General features: G+C 44.8%; 2 protein-coding genes, 1 long non-coding RNA gene and 1 other non-coding gene across 4 annotated transcripts in view; 1 reads left to right on the top strand and 3 right to left on the bottom strand.

Annotated features, from left to right (window-relative positions):
* BSX (brain specific homeobox) overlaps positions 1–15,647 on the bottom strand; it is an 87,409-nt gene extending 71,762 nt beyond the window's left edge. The window contains exon 1 of the mRNA XM_045892879.2: positions 9,905–15,647. The gene's annotated coding sequence lies outside the window, so the exon portion shown is untranslated. The remainder of the gene's footprint in view (positions 1–9,904) is intronic.
* Positions 15,648–15,795: 148 nt separating this feature from the next.
* HSPA8 (heat shock protein family A (Hsp70) member 8) lies at positions 15,796–20,605 on the bottom strand. Its single transcript, XM_064577311.1, has 9 exons — positions 20,334–20,605; positions 19,376–19,585; positions 18,819–19,024; positions 18,463–18,615; positions 17,812–18,367; positions 17,391–17,593; positions 16,950–17,148; positions 16,512–16,744; positions 15,796–16,216 (listed from the first exon to the last, which is right to left on the bottom strand). The coding sequence occupies exons 2-9, from the start codon at positions 19,578–19,580 to the stop codon at positions 16,031–16,033; spliced, it is 1,941 nt and encodes a 646-aa protein (XP_064433381.1). The 5' UTR covers positions 19,581–19,585; positions 20,334–20,605; the 3' UTR covers positions 15,796–16,030.
* LOC123858183 (small nucleolar RNA SNORD14) lies at positions 17,661–17,748 on the bottom strand. The gene has a single exon (XR_006794109.1). It is a non-coding gene; the product is annotated as a small nucleolar RNA SNORD14 (small nucleolar RNA).
* A 139-nt stretch (positions 20,606–20,744) lies between the features above and the next one.
* Positions 20,745–22,796, top strand: LOC129046376 (uncharacterized). The gene is made up of 2 exons (XR_010407053.1): positions 20,745–21,427; positions 22,339–22,796. It is a non-coding gene; the product is annotated as an uncharacterized LOC129046376 (long non-coding RNA).
* The last annotated feature ends 1,024 nt before the right edge of the window (positions 22,797–23,820 follow it).

The following is a 23,820-nucleotide window of genomic DNA, read 5'->3' as shown; positions in this document are numbered from 1 at the left end:
CACCTGCTCATGCTCTCTCTCTCTCAAGTAAATAAATTAAAAAAAAAAAAGAATGTAAAATTGGCTCATTACAAAAAGTTTTTTTATACTATATGAGGTACCTAGAGTAGTCAAATTCTCAGAAACTGAAAGTAGAATGGTAGTTGCCAAGGGCGGTGAGGGGGGGTGGCAATGGGGGAGTGGTTGTTTCATGGATACATAATATCAATTTTGTAAGATGGAGAAGTTCTGGGGATTGGTTGCACAACAGTATAAATATACTTTATACTGCACACTTAAAAATGGTTAAGATGGGAAAATTTATGTTACATGTAATTTTGCCATAATTAAAAACATTTTAACTCATAAAAACTTTTTTAAATGTTAAATATAAATGTTAAGTGTTACTGCAACTATTAATTTAAGCAGTAATTATATACTGAATCTTTCTGCAAATGTGTCTTGAGTATCCACTCTAAAAGTGCCCGACACTGCAAGGCTTTAAAGAACTTCCAGCTGTAGGTGCTGAGTAAAAAGAACGTAGAATTTCTTGAGGTGGGTAACAGGAAGTTTAAAAAAATGTAATAGAAATTGGCATCTGGGCGCCTGGGTGGCTCAGTTGGTTGAGTGGCTGCCTTCAGCTCAGGTCATGATCCCGGTGTCCTGGGATCAAGTCCTGCATTGGGCTCCCTGCTTAGGGGGGGAGTCTGCTTCTCCCTCTCTCTCCCCCTGCTTGTGCTTCTTCTCTCTCTTGCTCTTGCTCTCAAATAAATAAAATCTTGAAAGGAAGAAAGAGAGAGAGAGAAGGAGAAAGAAAGAAAGAAAAGAAAAAAGAAAGGAAGGAAGAAATTGGCATCTGAGTGTTGCAAGGCTCACCAAATGGGAATCTGATCTGCAGAGGCCATCTGCCCTACCATCAGGAAATGCTAGAATGGAAGGGAGCCGTCCCAGACTCTAGTACGAGCACAGCTGCTCATTTCCAGCAACAAAGAGAAAAGAGGTAAAGGTAGGAATTCAAGCCAGAAATCTTTGGTCCAAATCTCAGCTCTGCAATTTACTATCTGTGTGACCTTGGGCAAGTTACTTAGCCTCTGCATTTCAGAAAAGAGGGAATAGTAACAGTACCTACCCGAGAATGTTGTTATGGTTTAAATGAACTACAATATATAAAGTGTCTCGCATACAGTAAATGCTATATATAATTATTAAATGAAATAGCATACTTTCCAGTAAGCCAGTTAATTTTCTGGGTTTCCATAAAATAATGAGGTGCAATAAATAATTTCTAATACTTTTGGGTCTACTAATTCTGTGATTCCATACTTTTAGAGATGAAGACTTTGTAACCTCCCGAGTCATGCATTTACTTTTTAACCAGTCTCACAGGTTGTAACAAAAGCTTTCTGGGCAATAATTATGTCAGGATCCAGTTAAGAAACCAGAAACCACCCTAAGGGTCTCAATGAGGAGACTTTCCTGTAAGAAAGTGGTTAGAAGCCTGACATAGCTAAAAGGGGACACTGAGGTACTACAGAGATAGTGACTTCAGGCTGGGGCACAATGGGAAAAGGAGGGGCTGGGTGGAGGAGGGGCCCCCTAAGGCTGGGAGCCAGCCCTCTGAGGAGGGGTGCAGCCAGGCTGTTGCTACTCCCTCAGGAGCTCGGAGGAGAACCTATCGGACTGGGATGCATGCAGACCTTGGGGTGGGGGTAGTTCTACCCAGGGCTGACAGCCTCTGAAGGGGCACAGTGCTATCTGTCCTGGGTGTGCTGGAAAGTAGAACCAACTGTCACTGTCGTGGTGGAGGGCATTGCCCGTGATGCCATCAGCAACAGCAAACAAGGTCAATTCCCTTGTCCTTCCTCCTGCTTTCCAGTGTCCCTTTGAAACCCCTAACAGGGGAACTTAACAGAGATCCAGTTGGCAAGGAGAAATGTGCTTTTCAGAGTCCCTGGCCCATCCTCAAAGTCTAAAAGAATTTGGGCGCCTGGGGGGCTCAGTGGGTTGAGTGTCCAACTCTTGGTTTCGGCTCAGGTCATGATCTCAGGGTCGTGAGATCGAGCCCTGCATCCGGTTCTGTCCTCTCTCTCTCCTTCCTCCTCTGCCCCTGCCCCAGCTCGTGCGCACTCTCTCTCAAATAAATAAATAAATTTTTTTTTAAAGATTTTTATTTATTTGTTTAACACAGAGAGAGAGAGCACAAGTAGGCAGAGCAGCAGAGAGAGGGAGAGGGAGAAGAAGGCTCTCCGCCGAGCGGGGAGACTGGAGCCTGATGCGGGGCTCGATCCCAGGACCCCGGGACCACGACCTGAGCCGAAGGCAGCCGCTGAACGACTGAGCCACCCGGGTGCCCCAATAAATAAATTTTTTTTTAAAAGTCTAAAAGAATGGTCTTGGAACTAGAGGCAATAATTGGCATATTAGCTCCCAAAATGCTTCCTGTTACCTCAAGTCAACCGTGGATACCAGTTCTGACCTCCAGGGTAATACCAATATATTCATATTCTCCAACTATTCGAAAATTGCCACCCCAACCTCCCCATGCTCTCCTTTTCAGCCTAACAGAGGCTTTTTGTTGATTTCTCCACTGTGGGCTCCTTAGGACAGGGAGTCTAGGAGACTCATTTCTGCATTCCTCTGGAGTCAGCATGAGGACACCAAGACCGCACCAGGGGCTTTCTTGGGCATTGATGTGAATTGTCAGATTGTTAAAATGTTAGTCTCTGTCTTGAGCCCACATCAGCCTATCCTCAAAGCAAGTGGCTTATCCTCACCTCTCCCAGGCCTCAGCTGTCCCGGTATGACTACAGTTCAGGCATTCCCCCCAGTGAGAACTCGCAAGCCCACGCTCAAGGGAGTGAGTTGAGAGAAAGGGACTAGTGGGATGGTCTGGGTGTCCTCTGCACTTTCCCTCGCTCTTGGCCTAGCTGGTCTTTCCTCTTCAGACTGGTCAGCATTCTAGAGTGTCAGTCCAGGAAGATCCTTTATAAAAGTAGTGGGTTGTCAGGAGGGTGTTTAACCCTGGGCAAGCTACAGGGGTAGTCTTCCTTGTACTGCTCACGGCAGGGTCAGTATAGGGTGGAGAATAACCAGACAGATTCGGGAGTCAGACTGCCTGTGTTCAAATTTCTGCCATGTCACTTTCTACGTGAGCTTGGACAAGTAACTGGGGCCTCACTTACCCAAATGAAAATTACAGTTACTAATGGCACTAAACGCAAAGGACTGTTGCTATTCGTTTTGTTTTGTTTTGTTTTGTTTTTTAAAGATTTTATTTATTTATTTGACAGAGAGAGACACAGCAAGAGAGGGAACACAAGCAGGGGGAGCGGGAGAGGAAGAAGCAGGCTTCCTGCTGAGCAGGGAGCCCGATGCGGGGCTCGATCCCAGGACCCTGGGATCATGACCTGAGTCGAAGGCAGACGCTTAACCACTGAGCCACCCAGATGCCCAGGACTGTTACTATTCGTGACAGAGAATAAATGCTCCATGAATAGCTACTTCTGAGTGCTAGGCTTGACACTATATACCAAGTGTCATTTACTACCCTGTCATTTACCCCTTTACACACCTTGCCATGGCTCTATCACACACATACACCCCTTTTTATAGGTGGAGAAACTGGAAGTCAAGTGGCCACATCAACAAAAAGAGGCAGTGCTAGGGTTTTTGAACCTAAGGCTAACTCCAGAATCAGGGCTCAGGGTGATACTGCCCCCTAAAGGGCACTTAGGAAATTTGTGGGAACATTTTTGATTGTTGCCCTGACTTGGGGCACCACTGGCCTTTAGGGGGTAGGAGAGAGGGATGCCTGGTGTCCTGCAATATTCAGGTCAGTTCCGTACATCAAGGAAATTTCCACATCCCAAGTGATTTCTGAGTATCTTCCAAATATTCCCATAGGTGAAGAAATTTTCCATAATGAACTAGGTTGTACAATAACATGAAATATTTCTTGCAGTTTTAAAATACACTGAATTTCCCGAGTGCAAATATCATATAAAATGAGAGCTGAATGCCCTTTGTTTCGTCTGGGACAATACAAAGATTTGCTTACCATTTCAGAAAAGCATGTCTTGACAGCAATATGATTAATATCTGAGCCACCAAAGTACTGGCCGGAATCAGTCTAAATTTGTAACTGGCTTTTGAAAAGTTTCTGCAGGAGTGAGCATCTCACTTAGTTCTTTGTGTCTTCTGTCTTATCTGCACTTGAGCGTTTATCTATTGAAACAGTTATTTTACTGCAAGTTGTTTTTCTTTAATTCTCCCTCAGATTTATAATTATAATTGAATATTTTGGTTATCTATGAATTTCACTCTGCAATAGGAAAGAGGATATTCCAAAATATTTTTTTAAACATTCTATTTATTTATCTATCTATCTATCTATCTATCTATCTATCTATCTGACAGAGAGAGAGACACAGCAAGAGAGGGAACACAAGCCGGGGGAGTGGGGGAGGGAGAAGCAGGCTTCCCGCTGAGCAGGGAGCCCGATGCGGGGCTCGATCCCAGGACCCTGGGATCATGACCTGAGCCGAAGGCAGATGCTTAATGACTAAGCCAACCAGGCACCCCCCAAAATATTTCTTATAAAAAAAGAGGTCTGAGTGGGTTGGGAACCCCACTGCATTACAGAATATACTTTCTAAAGCCTGGTAGGATTTAATTAATCAGGTTTCCATTCAAATCGGGGATCATGCAAGATTGTCCCTTTGTTCATCTCTAGGCCAGACCTCTGTTCCAATACAAAATTGTGTCCCTTCAGTCAACAAATTCGCACAACCATGGAGAGAGCAGGTAGCAACTACCTGTATTATTCCCTTTTAACAGATGAGAAAACCGAGTATCCAAGAAGTATTAACCTTGGTACAAGTTCTTAGAAGGGAATTATATTTTAAAGAAAAGTATTTTCAGAGGGAAACTTGCTTGAGGTTTTCACAGCTGGGGACATAGGGTACACAAACCCCAGAGCTCTGACTCTGCCCCATGATTCGCAGAGAGGCAGAGCCTACAGGAGGGAATATATGAAAATGAAGAAGCCACAGTCCCCACCTCAGAAGATCTCCCTGTCCAGGGGGAAGACAGCCAGGCATGCAAACATCTCCAAAATGTGTGAAAAAGGCTATACTAAAGGTGCAAAGCATATAGGGAATGCTGACTGGGGAAGTCACCAACCTTGCCTAGGAGAATTCCAGAAAGGGAATATTTCAGCTGGCTTTTGAAAAGTAAATAGGGTGCCTGGGTGGCTCAGTTGGTTACGCATCTGCCTTTGGCTCAGGACATGATCCCAGGGTCCTGGGATCAAGTTCTGCATTGGGCTCCCTGCTCAGAGGGGAGCCTGCTTCTCCCCCTCCTTCTGCCCCTCCCCCCTGCTGGTGTGTGTTCTCTCGCTTTCTCTCTCTCAGATAAATAACTAAAATCTGAAAGAAAGAAAGAGAGAGAGAGAGAGTAGGAGCAATTAATTGGGAAATGAAATTTTAGAACAGCTCTATTTACAATAGCATAAAAACGTAATTAGGAAAATTTAACAGAAGATGGAAGATTTCTTCCTTCTAAACTACAAAACACTGCTGAGAGAAATTTAAAAAGACTTAAATTAGGGGCCCCTGGGTGGCTCAGTTAAGCTTTTGACTCTTAATCTCAGCTCAGGTCTCGATCTCACGGTTGTGAGTTCAAGCCCCCCACAGGGCTCTGCACTGAGCATGGAGCCTACGTTAAAAAGACTTGAACAAGTGGAGAGATATACCATATTCTTAGATTGGTGCTCAATATTAAGATGTCAGGTTTACCCAATTTAATCCTTAGAGTCATTAAAATCCCAATTATAATTCAAGCAGGCTATATTTATGGTAGAAATTGAGTTGAATTTTAAAATGTACACAGAAAAGGAAAAGGAAAAGATCTAGAAGAGTCAAAACAAACTTGAAAAAGAACAAAGTTGGGGGACTCATAACCTGATTTTAAGACTAACTATAAAGCTATAGTAATCAAACAATCAAACACACACTTAATCAAATCTAACTGTTCCAGTTATCTATCGCTGTGTAACAAATCACCCTGAAAACAGTGGATTAAAACAATGACACTCATTTACTTTGGTTATGAACCTGAGGACTGACTGGGCTCAGCTGACCAATTCTCATTCAAGTCTTTCTGAATGAAGATGTAGTCAGTTGAGGGCTGGGGCTAGCTCATCTTCAACCTTTGTCACTCCCATGTCTGGGGCACAGACTAGGACCACTCAACAGCTGGGGCTCCTCTTTCTATGTGGCATTTCCACTTATGTGCCTCACGGGGGCAGGGCTTCCTATGGGCAGCGGAAGATTCCTACAGTGAGTGTCCAGAGAATCATGTGAAAGCAGCATGAAATCTAGACTTGGAGATTATCCAGAGTTACTTTCTCTGCATTCTATCTTTTGGAAGTCAATCTCCGAAGGCAGCCCATAGTCAAGGGAAGAGGAATTAGACTCCCTACCCTCATTAAGGAGTGTCAAAAAAAGTTGCCAGAAAAAAAAAAAAAATTGCAGACATGTTTTAAAACCACACATGAACGAAACAAGTGGAGAACCTGAAAGAAAACTCACTTTTGGCCTTAAGAAAAGTATGGTAGAAACAAGAAAGCCTCTGATACAATGACGGGAAATACTACCAAGGACCCCGAGCTTTCCTGAGGCTCCTGATGAGTTTAATCAGCAATGGCAGGTGGGTAAAGACAAGAAGCCGGGTGGGGGGAGGGACTTCTCCCCATCTCATACAAAGTGTTGGCTTTACTCAACTAGGGAAGGTCCCCAAAATTTCACATGCCTTCTCTCTTTCACTTCAGGCCTCTTTTAAATATGCTGTTCCCACTAACTGGTATGCCCTTCCTCCTTCCTAGGACTATCGTACTCATTCTTCAGGTTCGGTGTAGCACTTGTTCCTCCAGGAAGCCCTCCTTGACCCCCAAACCTGGCTCAAGGCCCCTTCCCTGGGGTGCCATAACTCCCTGTACTCTGCCCTTACTCAACACTCATTAGTGTCTTGCTGTCTGTTTGCTTATTGATCCCGCTGCTAGATCTTTACTGGAGTTGAAGCTCCCCGAAGACACAAAGCAGGATTTTGTCCACCTTTATACCCACAGCACCCTAGTAAGGTTGACGACGGACTTTAAGTGAGGGTGTGGCATATTCCTGAGCTACAATAGGACTCAAAGCCACACAAGGAAGCAGCTGCAAGATCTCTTGCTTTGTCTGGAGGCATTGTTCATCACCTCCCTGTGCAGGCAAACTAGAAGTGGGCAGAGCAGATCTGACAGCATGATTAGCTAGTCGCTTGGTGTGAACAGCCAACACTGCAATGTGCTCAACCGTGGCCTCCCCTCCGGCCTCCCCAAATCAGCCAACTCCCCTTCCCAGCTCCTCTCTGAGAGTAGATCGACCTGCTTCCCACTAAAACCATAGACATGATAATAAGAGGGAAAAAAAGGGTCGAGGGGACGACAATTGGTGGCAACGAGATGAACACAGATTAATGATGTGGACCTCGCCCTGGCCACCCCAGCCTGGGCTGGGGAAGGTTCATAGTTGATACCCATTAAAGGGCTTAATGAAATAATTATAATTCGCACCCCAGAGCATCAAAGAATCAATACTGGGGAACTTTGGACCACTCTGGGGGTGGCACCCCACTGGCTTCACAGTTCAGCACAGCATGCAGGGCTGGGGGAAGTAAATGCAGTTGACACAGAAGTTGCATTAAAGGAGGGGCAATAATAGATTAAAAGCTGCCAGGATCCTGGCAACTGACCGTCGATATCCTTTATTTCCTACCTCGCCCCAATTCTGCCCCCTCCAGGCACTATTAGCCCAAATCAATGGGCTGTCAATTGACATCACCAGCTCTAGCATTAATGCGAGCTCACAAAAGAAGCCCGGCCCTGTATTATCACTTCTCTCGCTTCCAAATTACCACGTAATGCAGGCCGCCGGCCGTCTGTGCCATGTTAACAGTACACACGATTTGTTGGGATTGGACTAAATATTTCATGGATAAAGATTTCATCAGAGACTTGATGACAGAAATAAACTGCTGCCCACGGGGAAATCACAAGCAATAATAGAATTAGGCATCGTTGGGCGCCTGGGTGGCTCAGTCGTTAAGCGTCTGCCTTCGGCTCAGGTCATGATCCCAGGGTCCTGGGATCGAGCCCTACATCGAGCCCCACATCGGGCTCCCTGCTCGGCAGGAAGCCTGCTTCTCCCTCTCCGACTCCCCCTGCTTGTGTTCCTGCTCTCGCGCTCTCTCTCTCTCTGTCAAATAAATAAATAAAAATCTTTAAAAAAAAAAAAAAAAAGAATTAGGCATCGTTTGGGAATCTGGAGGGATGATGGGCCAGTAAAGGGAACACTGCCCACAGCTGGCGGCCTACGGTGGGATATGCTTCAGAGAAGGAGACTCATGAAAACGCCTTTTGTTGGTCCCACGAAAGGCAAGTTTTTGGATTTTTGTGGAGGGTTTTCTATTTGTAGGCAAAAGCTGGGAAGAGGATTCCTCTTCTGTGATCACAGGGAATGTAACTGTTACAGGTTGAACTGTGTTCCCTGTCCCCCAACCCTGCAAAAAAAAAAAAATCTAGTGAAGTCTATGAAAATTAATAAAGGGAAATCTCAAGGAAGTGGACTCAGGATGCAGGAAGGGAGGCTGGAAGGGGCAGCCTGGACCACTCAATGTCAATTATAAGAAGAATTGTCAGTTCCAGACCCCAACAGAAGAAAAGTCAACAGGAAAGAACCATCAATTACAGGCCCCAACAGGGAAAGAGACACACCGCATCTCCTACAAGAGACGGCAGATCCATGCAACTCAGCCAGGGAGAAACCCTCATCACCCTGACCTCTTTCTTGCTTTTCTCCAGTGGATTTTCGTTCAAAACAACTCCTCCCAACTTCCTCCTTCTCCTCTGTAAAATAAAGTGCCTTCCCTTTGTTTGTGGGCCTTGCCTATGGTTTTGCCTGAGCTTGCTTGTCCTACATGGCCAGTCTGTTATTCTCAAATAAACCCATTTTGCTGGTAAAAGAAGACACAGCTTTATTTTTAAGGGTAACAAATCTTAATCCCCACTACCTCAGAATGTGACCTTGTTTGGAAATAGGGTCTTTACAGAGGTGATCACGTTAAAATGAGGTCATTAGGGAGGGCCCTACTCTAGTAGGACTGGCATCTTAGTGGAAAGCAGAAATTTGGACACAGACGGGCACAGAGGGAGGTCAAAGTGGACACATGCAGGGAGAAGACAGCCACGTGACTGGAGTGGTGATCTCTAAGCCCAGGAACATGTGAGGCCATCAGAAGCTAAGAGAGAGGCCCAGAACAGTTCCTTCCCTGATGCATTCAGAGAGCATGGCCCTGCCAACAACTTGACTTCAGACTGCTGGCCTCCAGAACTGTGAGACAATATATTTCTGGTTTAAGCCACACAGTTTTTGGTCCCTTGTTATGGCAGCCTTAGGAAATGTTAATAATTATGGCTTATATAACTAATAGTTAATAATAATAGCTCTTATTGAGCACTTATTCTAGGAGCCAGGCAGAGAGCTAAATACTTCACATATCCTGGCTCATTTAATCCACATAACAAACCTGATAGTTGACCGTTTTTTTTTTTTTAAGATTTATTTATTTGTCAGAGAGAGAGAGAGAGAGAGGGAGGGAGAGAGTACGCACAAGGAGGGGAAACGGCAGGCAGAGAGAGAAGGAGGCTCCCTGCTGAGCAAGGAGCCCCATATGGGACTCGATCCCAAAACTCTGGGATCATGACCTGAGCCGAAGGCAGACACTTAACCGACTAAGCCACCCAGGCATCCCATTAGTTGACTATTATAATCCCCATTTCATGAGATACTCAGTTTTAAGATAGAATAGTTTGCTTAAGGTCACACACCTAGTCAACGGCAGAGTGGGTCTCAGACAGAAACCTGACAACAAGCAAATAAAAAGGTTCCTGGTGAATATTTCCAGTTTTCAGATGATTACTTGCCACCTGCTTTCTTTCCAGTCCAATCTAATTTTCTCACCCCCGGGGTGTGGAACCTGTATCTACTTGGATCAAGAGTCCACTGCGTCGGAAGTGCAGACCTCTGAAAACAACAGCATGGGTGGGGACAGGTTGGTCAAAGGCTTCAAACTTCCAGCTCACAGGATAAAGAAGTTCTGGGCATCTCAGGGACAGCATGGTGAGTGTTAACAGCAGTATGTTGATTCTTGAAAGTTGCTAAGAGAGTAAATCTCAAGTGTTCTCACCAGGAAAAGGAAATGGTAATTAATGTAAGGTGATGGAGGTGATAGCTAACCCTCCTGTGGTAATCATGTCGCACTACGTAACGTGTCTCTCCCTTCCTCCCCATCCACTGGGGACGCCAGCTCTATAGCCTCTTTCCTTTTCTGACTTAAAAAAAAAATCACAAAACTGCTTTATTAAGACATACAACACAATTCAACCCTTTAAAGTATACAATTCAGTATTTTTCGTATATTCACAGAATTGGGTAACCATTACAATTTAGAATGATTCATCATCCCGAAACAAAGCCCCATTACCTATTTAGAGTAACTGCATATTCTGCTTAGCTCTTTGAGAACTGCTAACTATTCCACAGTGGCTGTACTATTTTATATTTACACTAGGGGTGTAGGAGGGTTCCAGTTCCTCCACATCCTTGCCAACTTGTTTTTTTTAATGACCGACATCCTAGTGGGGTATGAAGTTCTATCTCATTGTGATTTTGAGCTGCATTTCACTGATGGCTAAGGATGCTGGGCATCTTTCCATGTGCTTATTGGCTATTTGTAGATCTTCTTTGGAGGAGAAATGGCTTTTCAGATCTTTTGTCCACTGTAAAAAATGTTTTTTAAATATATTTTTAAGATATTCTGGATACCAGTCCTTTATTAGATACATGGTTTGCAAATGCTTTCTCCAATTCTGTGTGTTGTCTTTCTTCACTTCCTTGATGGTATCCTTTACCTAAGTTCTTAATTTTTAGGAAATCTGGTATGTCTCTTTCTTTTGTTGCTTATGGTTTTGGTGTCGTATCTAAGAAACCCTTGCCTAGTCCAAGTCAAGAAGATTCACAGCCTTTTTTCTTAGAGCTCTGGGGCTGGCTGCGTCCTCTGAATGCCCTGAACCGTGGCCCAGCTTCTTAGGACAGGCCCCATACCCTCCAGGCCAGGCTGTATGGCTGTCCTCTGTATTGCAAAGACTAGCTGCGCTGCCTCCCCTCATCCCACTCACTCCACATACTGGCCAGATTTCGGAGGCAGTCTAAAGACATCGGGGGTCCGTTAGGCCAAAGGTTTTGAATAGTTGTCACTGTCAACTTTAATTTGGCTAGAGCTATTCCCGGCTTGATCATTCCCTCCTCTCATGCAACTTTAATCTTGGCTCCCCAATTCTGCAAGGAGCAACTGTAGCAAAGATCTGTGGAGGGATCTGAGCTCAGCCAGCCAGCCTCTCACCACTCCATAGCGATGACCATGACCAACCCCTTATAAAACCCAAAGAGAGTACATTCTACCACCAACCGCTTGGGTGCCTGCTTCACTCCTTTTCATTCTTTTACTTGATAAATATTATATGCTTATAATGTGCCAAACACTGGAAATACAGGAGTGTGTGAATATTCTTGCATTCTTGGGTTTGAGTTTGAGCAGGGAGAAATTCAAGCATTTCATACAAATATGGTTGAATCTCAGAAGTAGAACTTCAGAGGTGAAGGAAATAACACAGGGGCTTAAATTAGAAAGAGTGTATCAGGAAAGAAATTCTAACCACTAAGATTTACCTTTTCCCCCCCTCCATGTTTCAAAGCTCTTTATCTCCCCACCACCTCTAAGCCCCAAGTACCCTGAGATCTCTACTCAAAGCCATAACCCCAACCAGGGCACTTGCTCAACTGGTGGCTGGGAATGCTCTACCTGGAACATGAACGTGAATACTTGGGGTTGACTTCCTTCCTCAACACTTGTTTCCAGGTTAGGCAATTTGTGAAACCAAAAAGCACAGACTTTAGTGAACGCCTTTCGGTGGCTTTCCTCAGCTGCGTTTGGAGTTGTTTTCTAAATAGCTACTGCCATCTAGTGGAAAAAGAGATCCTTACCGCCAGATGCAGACCCCAAAAATGAAAATTCTCAACTTTTTCCTATTTATGTTCCACCAATCACTCCACCTTACCAGAATCCAAAAGGCTGTTTTTCCTTTGAAAGTATAGGACCTGGAAAATTATAAGTACTGCATAAATACTGTTTGAGCAAAGGATTATTTGCAGGTATTTTATGATCGCTCCATTTTTTTGTATTACATTTTAAGTACATAAATAGTAATATTGTGAGTAAACGTACTGCTGTGGCTTTGCAGATTAAAATTACTCCCTTAATAGTTTAACAAGTGCAACAATTACTGTTGATTAAACTCAAACTATTGCTAAATACATTTAGCTGAAACCAGCATTAATTCTTAAAAAGCTGCACATAGAGACAGACCGTTGGCTTTTTTTGCTCCCTCTCCCCAATTCAGTGGAGCCCTGTGCAAAATTATGAGCCAGCCATCAAGCACCACATTTCTGCTTATAACTACAACCTCCTCAATAATTCCCCGGAATTAAAAATTGCCTTTGCCACCCCAGGTAGATTTACACGTGCGTAGCTGACCATCCAGCCATCCTTCCCGTGGAAGGTTGTTAAAAGAATCAAGAGAAGTGGAAGCCATCTGTTAACTCTAAACTGAACGGTAAGTGATAAATACTGCTATCTCTGCATCTTCTAAGCGTGCCCTAACAACTTCTGATACTTCTTGCCAGGGTCTTCCCACAAGCACGCCATTTATACTTTGTAAAATCACTTCGTAGTTACCAATTGATCTTGTGTGGGCCAACCTCCTGTTATTCTACGTATAGAAGGCCAAAACACATTTTTACCAGTTTTTTTTATCTACCCCGCCCCCAACAAACCAAGCTTATCTCACAGCAGGAACCTAATTAAACACAAAAGCAAAAGTTGATTTGAGTCACTGAGCTCCTTAAATGCCCGTATTGCTTGGACTGCCACATGTAAAAGGCAAAAAAAAAAAAATTCACCGTGAAAAAAAAAAAAAAAATTCACCGTGAACTCAAACGAGGAACTACCAGATGAATATCGAGACCAAGTTACTAAGTACATAAAACTGCATGTGTTGAGGAGCAAGATTACAAAACTTAGAAAATATTCCTTCCAGGGGTGCCTGGGTGGCTGAGTTGGTTAAGCACCTGCCTTTGGTTCAGGTCATGATCCCAGGGTCCTAGGATCGAGCCCCTGCTCAGTGGGGAGCCTGCTCCTCCCCCCTCCCCCGGGGTTCCCCATGCTTGTGCTCTCAAATGAAATCTTTTAAAAGAAAATATCCCTTCCAGCAAGTGTGAATCCCAGATGCTATGTTGAGCTAGTGTTAATTCACACTGCAACAGTGCAGAAACACAGGTTTTGGAGTAAAGCCTGCAAAATTTGAGGATCTGGAACCCCTCTCCTGTGCAATCTGAGATCAACTCAACTCTGAACCTGCGTCAACTGTAAACACAACCTTCAGATTAGCTTTTTTTTTTTTTTTTTAGATTTTATTTATTTGAGAGAGAGAATGAGACAGAGAATATGAGAGGGGGAGGATCAGAGGGAGAAGCAGACTCCCTGCTCAGCAGGGAGTCCGATGCGGGACTCGATCCCAAGACTCCAGACTCATGACCTGAGCCGAAGGCAGTCGCTTAACCAACTGAGCCACCCAGGCGCCCCCAGATTAGCTTTTTTTAAAAAAATCTATCAAGTAGTTAATTTCCTTCTTCCCAAAGCCCCATTATTTTTTAGTATACAGGCCCAATCTCTTCCATTTGCATAAGAGAACCCACCATTTTTCAAATCCCAATTTGTTTCACTAACTGAATTTAACTTGGAAGTTCAACTTGCAATAGCTAGAACCTATCAACTTTGGTTGGGCTTTGTCTTGTGCTGTTTTTCACTAATCACATTTGATCCCCACAATTTTCTTACCAAGACCCCATGATTTCAGAACAACAACAAAAATTACTTCTTTTGAGCCAAGTAGTCTCAGATCAAATTGTTAGCTCCAGTTCATAAAGGATGTATGTATTAACAAGAACTAAAACCCAGGTCAGATAAAAAGTGGGAAGGACATGCCAGTTATATACATGAAGCCTGGGCCTTTCCCAAAGATCATGCATTGCTCTTTTTAAATTTCATTTGTGACACTTGAAAAAGGGAAAACAAATATAAATCATGTATGGTACCATAAATCTCTGGAGACTCCAAGCATTACGTGGATACACTCCTAAAATTACGAAGTCTATGTAGTTAACAATTTAGAAGAAAATTAATGACCTCTATTATGAATCAGGTCTTGGCTATTCTTATAGACCTTGCCTAATGCTCTTAAATATTGCAGTTACTGCAAAATAATCTTACGAAATCCAAAGAAAATGCGTAATACCCAGGTCACCCAGGAACCAACAGTTCCGTAAGACAGGTAAACATTGAGTAGACATCAAGGTTTGGGCTCTTCCCCTCAAGAGTATATAATTAAAATCTTGCCCCATGCCAGGACTCATTTCTTCTAATTGACCACCAGGTGGCAGAAGCATAGCACCACCAAGCCTTGTCGCCATATTTATCATTTTTTTTTTAAAGATTTTATCTATTTGAGAGAGAATGAGAGAGCACATGAGAGGGGGGAGGGTCAGAGGGAGAAGCAGACTCCCTGCCTAGCAGGGTGCCCGATACGGACTCGATCCAGGGACTCCAGGATCATGACCTGAGGCAGTCACTTAACCAACTGAGCCACCCAGGCGCCCCTATTTATCACCTTTAACCCACATATTAACGATCACCTTTAACGCATTTTGCTTCAGGCTTGAGGACTGAGGCCCATCACAACCAAATGACATATGCACATGACTTCTATGGGACTCAAATTCCAAGGCCAAGTACTTCTGGCATGTAGCCCATCACCATTTACTGTCAAAGCTAAGTTCTCAACACTTTTACTAACACACCCATCACAAAGCCAACAATGTGGGGCTTTGCTCTAAAACCACTTACCTAAAGGCAATCCAGTGCAAATTTGTCAGGCAAAATTGTACTGAAAGCTTTTAAGTCCTTTTGAGGGTTAGCCTAAATCACATGAAATCAGAATTGGCATATTCCAGGCCTTTCCTTTTCAGTTGACTCTATATGGTAAACCCCACCCACCTCAAGTTTGCAGCTAATTCCCCACGTTACCATCCAGCCCTGACCAAGCTGAGAAAAAGGATCAATCTCCCCCTGGAGAACATGTAAGGCTTTGTAAGGAATATGCTGCATCTGTCCTTGGTCAGTTCCACATGCTTAAACTTCTTCCACTGACTGGCTATTCCACTGTTCCAATTGGCCATCCCCAAACTTAAGTAACCCTCAAACAGATAACCAGATTGTTAGCAAGCTACACAGAGCAAACATTAGATTCCCCCTTTTCCAATTGCTTCCTCCCCTGCAACAGCTCCCCCAGCACTGGAAAGCCTATCTGCAGCTCAAATTTCCTTTTACTGTAATATGTAGTGATCATGAACCCATCTAATCATAAACCCAAACCACTCTTTATACAGATTCATAATCTGACCAGAGGCATTTGGTGAAACTCCTATTGGACAATCCAAATACTGTTTTTGGTGATTCACCACCAGGCCACAAGAATATCCACAGCCCCCAAATACCAAATGCTGCCTGCTGCCCTTGTATACATGGAGTCAGACAATTGTATGGTGCCAATTAAATACAGTTTTATTTAAGACATTGCATTTTCCACTTAACAATACAGTGCTTATAAAGTGCAATGTTTATTTCCTTTCCCTGTGCACGTATTCCATATTCAAGTATAAAGAATGCCCAGTTTATTTACTATAGCAGCTCAACATTAAAACTGCCATGGAATTTGCTACAAATTTGGGTCCTTCGAATATTTTGTGTGGAACAATGCTAGACCTACTCTCAGGTTGGCTTAATCAACCTCTTCGATGGTGGGTCCAGAGGAGGCACCACCAGAGGGAGGAGCTCCACCACCAGGGAAACCTCCAGGCATTCCTCCTGGCATGCCCCCTGCACTCTGGTACAGTTTGGTAATGATAGGATTGCAGACTTTCTCCAGCTCTTTCTGCTGGTGTTCAAATTCTTCCTTCTCTGCAGTCTGAAAGGAAAAAAAATTTTTTACTACAAGTTCCTCAAAGTAAACAATGTCTGGCACATTCTGTTTAAGACTAGACACAGAAGCGTTATCACATTCAAGTCTTCACTACCCATGAAATCTTGGGTCACTCAGACATCCAAGGAAGGAAGCTAGTTGCCAACATCTGGGATTCTGGTGGAAACCGCGAATGTTTGGACCATTCATCATCGTGACCTATGTTTTTAAGGCCCATCTAACCTTTTGCTAAAGCCCTATAACCACCCGCACCCACTCTCCTACTATAGAGATTACAAACCTGGTTCTTATCAAGCCAATTGATGATTTCATTGCACTTGTCAAGAATCTTCTGTTTGTCCTCATCATTGATCTTGCCCTGAAGTTTTTCATCTTCAACAGTTGCTTTCATGTTGAATGCGTAAGACTCAAGTGAGTTCTTGGAGGACACCTTGTCTCGCTGTTTCTCATCTTCAGCTTTGTACTTCTCAGCTTCCTGGACCATGCGCTCAATGTCTTCCTTGCTCAAGCGGCCTGTGAAGTTAACCAGTTTTTACTAAAACTGAACCTTCAAAGTTACCCTGCAACGTTTGTAACCCATTAAAGCTGCATTCCAGGAAATGATTTCTTGGCTAAAATACCCTTGGGCAGTTGAAGTATTTGAAAAATATGATCCTTATGACCCAAACTCTCTTAAGACAAAATATCAAATTAACTCAAAGTTGTGCTGTTAACTTACCCTTGTCATTAGTGATGGTAATCTTGTTCTCTTTTCCTGTGCTCTTATCCACAGCAGAGACATTGAGGATACCATTAGCATCAATATCAAAAGTGACTTCAATCTGAGGAACGCCACGAGGGGCAGGAGGTATGCCTGTGAGTTCGAACTTGCCAAGTAGGTTGTTATCCTTGGTCATGGCACGCTCACCTTCATACACCTTGGTAGGAAATAAAAATTACTAAGAAAGGGCAGAGATTACTGCCTCAGTTTCTAGATTTGTGGAAAAATCCATTAGGAAAGACGGATCGCTCAGACATCCAAGGAAGGAACTGGCCAACACAAGGCTTCTGGTGGAAACTACGAATGGTTGAAGTCAAATCATCATAGCGGGACAAGTCTTCCCAAAGTTTCACAGGACCAAGTACAGCCAAAACAATACCAATACAATATAAAACATACCTGAATAAGCACACCAGGCTGGTTGTCAGAGTAGGTAGTGAAGGTTTGTGTCTGTTTGGTAGGAATGGTAGTATTACGCTTGATGAGAACAGTCATGACTCCTCCAGCAGTTTCAATGCCAAGAGAAAGTGGAGTGACATCCAACAGCAGCAAATCTTGAACATTTTCAGATTTGTCTCCAGAAAGGATGGCTGCCTGGACAGCTAAAGTGAAGATAATTGATTAAGAAAAAAATCCCAACCACCTCATTACCTCACTAACAAATGTCAATCGCTCAGACATCCAAGGAAGTTGGGCCATCATCAGCTAAGCTTTTGGTGGAAACTACGAATGTTTAAGGAATCAATCATCACAGCGAGTCAGCTTGGGGCCTGAAAGGCCATCTGTTAGAACTGTTTAACTAGGATAGAGGGATTATTACCTGCACCATAAGCAACAGCCTCATCAGGGTTGATGCTCTTATTCAGTTCTTTCCCGTTGAAGAAATCTTGTAGAAGTTTCTGAATCTTGGGGATACGGGTAGAACCACCCACCAGGACAATATCGTGGATCTGAGACTTGTCTAGTTTGGCATCCCGAAGGGCTTTCTCTACAGGGTCCAGGGTGCCACGGAACAGATCAGCATTTAATTCTTCAAACCGGGCACGAGTAATAGAGGTATAGAAGTCGATTCCTTCGTATAGAGAATCAATCTCAATACTGGCCTGCGTGCTGGAAGAAAGTGTACGCTTAGCACGTTCACAAGCAGTACGGAGACGACGAACTGCCCTCTTGTTTTCACTGATGTCCTTCTTATGTTTGCGCTTGAACTCTGCAATAAAATGGTTGACCATCCTGTTGTCGAAGTCTTCTCCACCTAAGTGGGTGTCTCCAGCTGTGGATTTAACCTCAAAGATCCCATCTTCAATAGTAAGGATGGACACATCGAAAGTGCCACCTCCTAAGTCAAAGATCAGCACATTCCTTTCAGCACCAACCTGCAATTAAAGTACAAGGTATTACTCCTTATCCATTCTCCACTGGCTCCCAATCTATGGTAAAATGAATCCTATGCTTTACAAATGGTACATACCTTCTTGTCTAAGCCATAAGCAATAGCAGCAGCAGTTGGCTCGTTGATGATTCGAAGTACATTGAGACCAGCAATAGTTCCAGCATCTTTGGTAGCCTGACGCTGAGAGTCATTGAAGTATGCAGGTACCGTGACAACTGCATTGGTAACAGTCTAGAAACACAAATACGGTTTTCGTAGTCCATTCCTAAAACTATCAGTCCCATGATCACGTTGCCTCTGCGTGCACTTAAGACAACCATTCTTTAAAAAGACAACCTGATCAGTCAAGACCCCATGAATTCCATTTATTAGGAAATGTGGTGCATAATATTGCAGCCTCCAACTACCTCCCTGTAGGGCTGCACACTACTCACCTTCCCAAGGTAGGCCTCTGCAATTTCCTTCATCTTCGTCAAAACCATGGAGGACACCTCCTCTGGATAGAAACTTTTTGTCTCTCCCTTGTATTCTACTTGGACCTTGGGCCTGCCAGCATCATTCACCACCATAAAAGGCCAATGCTTCATATCAGATTGGACAACAGCATCATCAAATCTACGTCCAATTAGGCGTTTGGCGTCTGTAATGGGTAATCAAATGCAAAGGTTAACATTCCATCTACCCAGAACAACCCTGGTCCCTCCACTACTCAAATGCCAAGAGGCCGAGCAAACTCAGTCTGATCTCGGAAGCAAACTCAATAGTAAATGGACTTACATTTTCTGGCAGTTACTCAAATTCCCTAATTTTAGAATTACCTCAGCTTTCTTTAGCATGGAGCTGTAAAACGCCCACTAATAAATTAAAAATCAGCTTTCCCTTTTTTCCGGGCTTTCGGGGCTGCCTTATATTCCATAAACTTCCGACTCTCAAATTACACGCAGTCTAGACCACGTGAACTCACAGCATACTGCCCGTATTAACGGCTTACCAAAAACTGTGTTGGTGGGGTTCATCGCAACTTGATTCTTCGCAGCATCACCGATCAACCGTTCGGTGTCCGTGAAGGCGACGTAACTTGGGGTGGTTCGGTTTCCCTGATCATTGGCAATTATTTCCACTTTCCCGTGCTGGAAGACACCCACGCAAGAGTAGGTGGTGCCAAGATCAATGCCAACTGCAGGTCCCTTAGACATGGTTGCTGGAAAATTTTGAAAAGCCCGTGGTTTGAAAAGGCAACTAAACGCTTAGAAACGTCTACTGTGAAACCTAGCTTCAGGTACGAGGCACTTTTTTTTGCCAAGATTTCACTTACCGCCTCCCCCCCCCCCCCCCCCAAAAACTGCCCTTGTGGGAAAACCACGAGTAAGGGCCGGATCAAGCCATTCTGCAGTCCACGTTCAGTGCCAACCGCAGCTGAGCCCAGCCCAGACCGAAGGAAGCACCTGTCCGGAGGGTCTGCGACAGTGCCGAGCACGTGGTCTCGAGCCCAGAGCCCGACCTCCACTCTCCCTCCTCCCTGCGACCTGCACCCCGACAGAACACGCAGTGCGGCCCGTATTCCGTGCTCGAGAGTCCCCCTCCCCCGCGTCGGGCGCGTGCCCATGGCGGCTTCCTGCTCTGAGGACCTAGGGAAGGTCGCTCCAGGGCGCCGGACTTCCGCCCCCCCGAGCGCGGATGCGGCCCTCGCCCAGCCTTCCCTGTCTGTGGGCGCCGCCCTGGCTCCGCGGCGGCCATCACGGCCTACAGCCCACGCCCCGGCTCTCCCGCCCGGCCGCAACCCAGGTCCGCCGCCTCCCAGGGTGAAGCGATGCCCTGGGCAGGGGACTCACGGCCCCCCGCCTACGCGAACGCCCAAAAGCCTCCGAAGTGCCGCAAACCCGCTCAGCCCGGGCGCGGGGCGCACGTTCCTGAGGAACCGCCACGAGAATACAAGACAGAGACCTTACCTTCTGTGTGGGCCCGGCCCGGCTTGAGAAGAAATCAGCCGTCTGGCGACTTAGCCCAGCGTTCAATGAGACCGGTTTCCGCCCGCCACCCTGTCTCTTATACCCTGCCTCAGAACCTTCCAGAAGGGGTCCACCCCTGCCGGCTGCCCATCATGGCTTCTTCGGCCAATGGGCGCGCGGCCACCTCTACGAGCCCCAATGACTAAGCCGGCTCTACCCCTCGGGCCTCGCCCACTCCCGCCCCCATTCCACCCCCCCTCGCGATGACGCACTCACCGCAGCGTTCTGGAACTTTCATTCTCGCCCCCTTTCTCCGAACGGCCCCGGGGAAAGGGAGGGTGGAGCCGAGAGAGCCCGCGCGCGGGAGTCCTCAGTCACCCCAGGCCCGCGGGGGGGTGGGGGGGGTGTCAAAGGAGCGTCCGCTTCTGCGCAGGCGCCCCCAGTAAGCGTGGGCGGGAGGGGACGGAAGGAGGAGGAGGAAGAGGGGCGGGCAAATTTGGAACTAGCCAATGACAGCAGCACTGGCTGCTATCTGGATCCACGCGGAACCAGGGGAGGACGAGAGCAGGGGCCGAAGGGAGGGGTCCGGAGCCCGCAGCCCGGGAGGGAAGACGGAAGTAGAGCGAGGACAAAATGGCCGCGAAGGTTGTTGCGCCCCTCCCCACCCAGTCCTCATTCTGTTTCCCCCAACCCCTACTTCGGCGTTGTATAGGATCCTCTAGGCCCTCCCTCCCGGATTCCATGTTCCCACGTTTCCTACCTACTGTGGCTTTGGGCTAGGACTGAACACTAGGACCCGGGGGGGTGGGTACCGACCGCTGGGCGCTGCTAGGGTGACTTGCCCGGGGGTACACAGATCTGGGGCTAGAGGGACCGAGCTCAAGCGGGGTGGGACAGGTTAGCCAGGCCGACCCCTAGAATTTTCAGTCACCGTGCAGGTGAAGGCCGGCAGCCCTCGAGGCAGCGGTTGGAGGGGGTCCGGCCTCTCAGAACCACCTGGGCCGGATCCTGTGCCTGAACCCTCAGCGAAATAAAGGTCCAGACCCGCTTCCCTGAGTCCAGACTCCGCCACGCCCCACCTCCCGCCAAAACAGGTTCGGCTTTTTGGCTCTCCCTCTCCCCTCACCCAAATCCCTCACTTCTCAGTTATCTGTTAAAAGAAAAGCTAGTGAGTTTTTTCCGTGTAGGAGAATCAGGCATTAGGAACCTGCGTTCCGGTAGTCCCGTATCCTTGATTTAGACTTTCTAGAGCCTCTTTTATTTTTAGTAACAGGATGTATTATTTTTCCTTCCTTGACTTATAAAAAAGCTAAACGAGAGATTGTTCAGAGGCATCTTGAAAACATTACTAATCAGTCCACAAAACGATAGTACTTAGAATTAAATTGTGCTTGGTGGTAGGTATTTGGGCCTTGTCATTCTAAGCCTTTGTCAGTTCCTTGAAATGTTTTCAGGGTGTTCTTGCAAACAGGCAGGGCAGCTGATATTCTTGCTTAATAAATGGGCAGATAAATGAAAAGATTCTTTTTAAAACTACCTAACATAGTGGTGTGGCTGAAATTAGAAAGGCCTTCCAGACAGTGCCTCCAAAAAGGCTGTCAGAAGAGGACACTTTGTCCTTGTTAAAACCAGTAAGGCCTAGAGACAGATTCAAACATGTGAAGGAAGAATTTTTTTTCACATTTGCCTTTGCGGGGGGGGGGGGGGGCAATTTTAGGCTTGAGCACGTGGAGGCATATATTTAAATTTCTCCCCATCTCCCAAGAAATTAATTTTATATGATGCTTTTACAGCGTACAAAGGGCTTTCATTTGTTATATAACGTAATCATCAAAACAGTTTTCTGAGATATATATTATACATCATGGTATTAGGAGAAAAATGAGGTTCAGAGATGTTATTTGTAGGATTTACAGCTGGCTGAGGTAGAATGGAAGCTAGCGCTTTTGATTCCAGAATCCTTGGTCTGTTTTTTTGTTACACTATGGTATAATTTCCTTTCTAGAAACACATGTAACTACACAACTCCAGAAAGAGGAAGATGTGTGCTGTGGGAGGCTCCTTTCAATTTTCTTTGGTATCTACAATCTTCCTTTTCCCACTCAACCTATCAAGTACAGTCTCTGAACTATACCCTACATTTTGCAGCTTTTAACCTCTGGACTACCTGCAACATTTTAATTATTGAAGCATTGGAAAATAAAACAAGGGCCCAGGGCGCCTGGGTGGCTCAGTTGGTTAAGCGGCTGCCTTCGGCTCAGGTCATGATCCTGGAGTCCCGGGATCGGGTCCCGCATCGGGCTCCCTGCTCGGCAGGGAGCCTGCTTCTCCCTCTGACCCTCTTCCCTCTGGTGCTCTCTGTCTCTCATTCTCTCTCTCAAATAAATAAATAAAAATCTTAAAAAAAAAAAAAATAAAACAAGGGCCCAGATTCAGTGGCTTGGACTATCCCACCTAACAGCAGTGATTAAAGAAAGTAGAGTCAATAACGTGTCTCCTGTCACTCAAAATACATTGTAGAACTTGGACTATGCTCTTATTAAATAGAATGATTCAGACTTTATGTTTTTAAAGCTCAGTAAGATGAATGTCCTATCTCCACTTCTTGAAATACACAAGGTTTCAGACACATTCAGGATGGAAAATTAAAGTTTGGGGGCATAGGGACTGCAGTGAAGAAGTCTGAAGCCTAGGGTTTCTGACTGGGGGATGGGGTTCATGATGAACATATTTGAGTCCCTGTCACATACCAAGCACTGTTATAAGTGCTTTGCATGTATTATCTCATTTAATTTTGTGAAGTTTTTTTTTCAGATTTATTTAAATCTCTCAGTGTTCACTTCTTTTGAGATTTGTTTGAACCCCTTAATGTATAGTTCTGTTGGCACTTCACCTTGGTATAAAATATTTGCTTCGTAAATATTTATTTTGATGAAGTCCTTAAGAGCAGGATCTCTGTCATAACTTGGTATCTCCAGTACTACTAAGTATCTTGCTTTGTGAGAAACTAGTACTTGATATATTTGTCACTGAAATTAATAAATAATAGATCATATTCAAACTGAGTTCTTCTGTTTTTTTTTTTTTTGGCAGCAAGCTAATGAACAAATTTCCAGGGAAGGTTATATGACCTTTAGCTTCTACGGTATTACCTTTACTTATTTATTTTTTAATTGCTAATACAGATACATCTGTAATAAATATTTGTTTTTTGTGATCAAACACAGTCTCAATTACAAGGCAACTTAGAAGTTAAAATATAAACAGCTTAATACCAGAAATGAAGCAAAATTATGTCCTTTTGCAACAGCAATTCTGAAATTATTTTTATACAGTGTAACAACAAGGGCATCAACTTCATTATTTTCCAAATTTAAGTTTGGTTTATATATTTTATTGAAATGGTTATTCTCCAAACATTCACATCATTCCATCAGTATCTTCTTCCCACAAACATTTCTTCCCTCTACTTTTTAGCTATCTTGCC

This window comes from Mirounga angustirostris, unplaced genomic scaffold (assembly GCF_029215605.1).
Source record: "Mirounga angustirostris isolate CCGP_5_RB_7025 unplaced genomic scaffold, mMirAng1.0.hap1 SCAF_13, whole genome shotgun sequence".
Taxonomy (NCBI): Eukaryota; Metazoa; Chordata; class Mammalia; order Carnivora; family Phocidae; genus Mirounga; species Mirounga angustirostris.
Note: the sequence above shows the minus strand (reverse complement) of the source record. Positions and strands in the feature narration are given on the sequence as shown.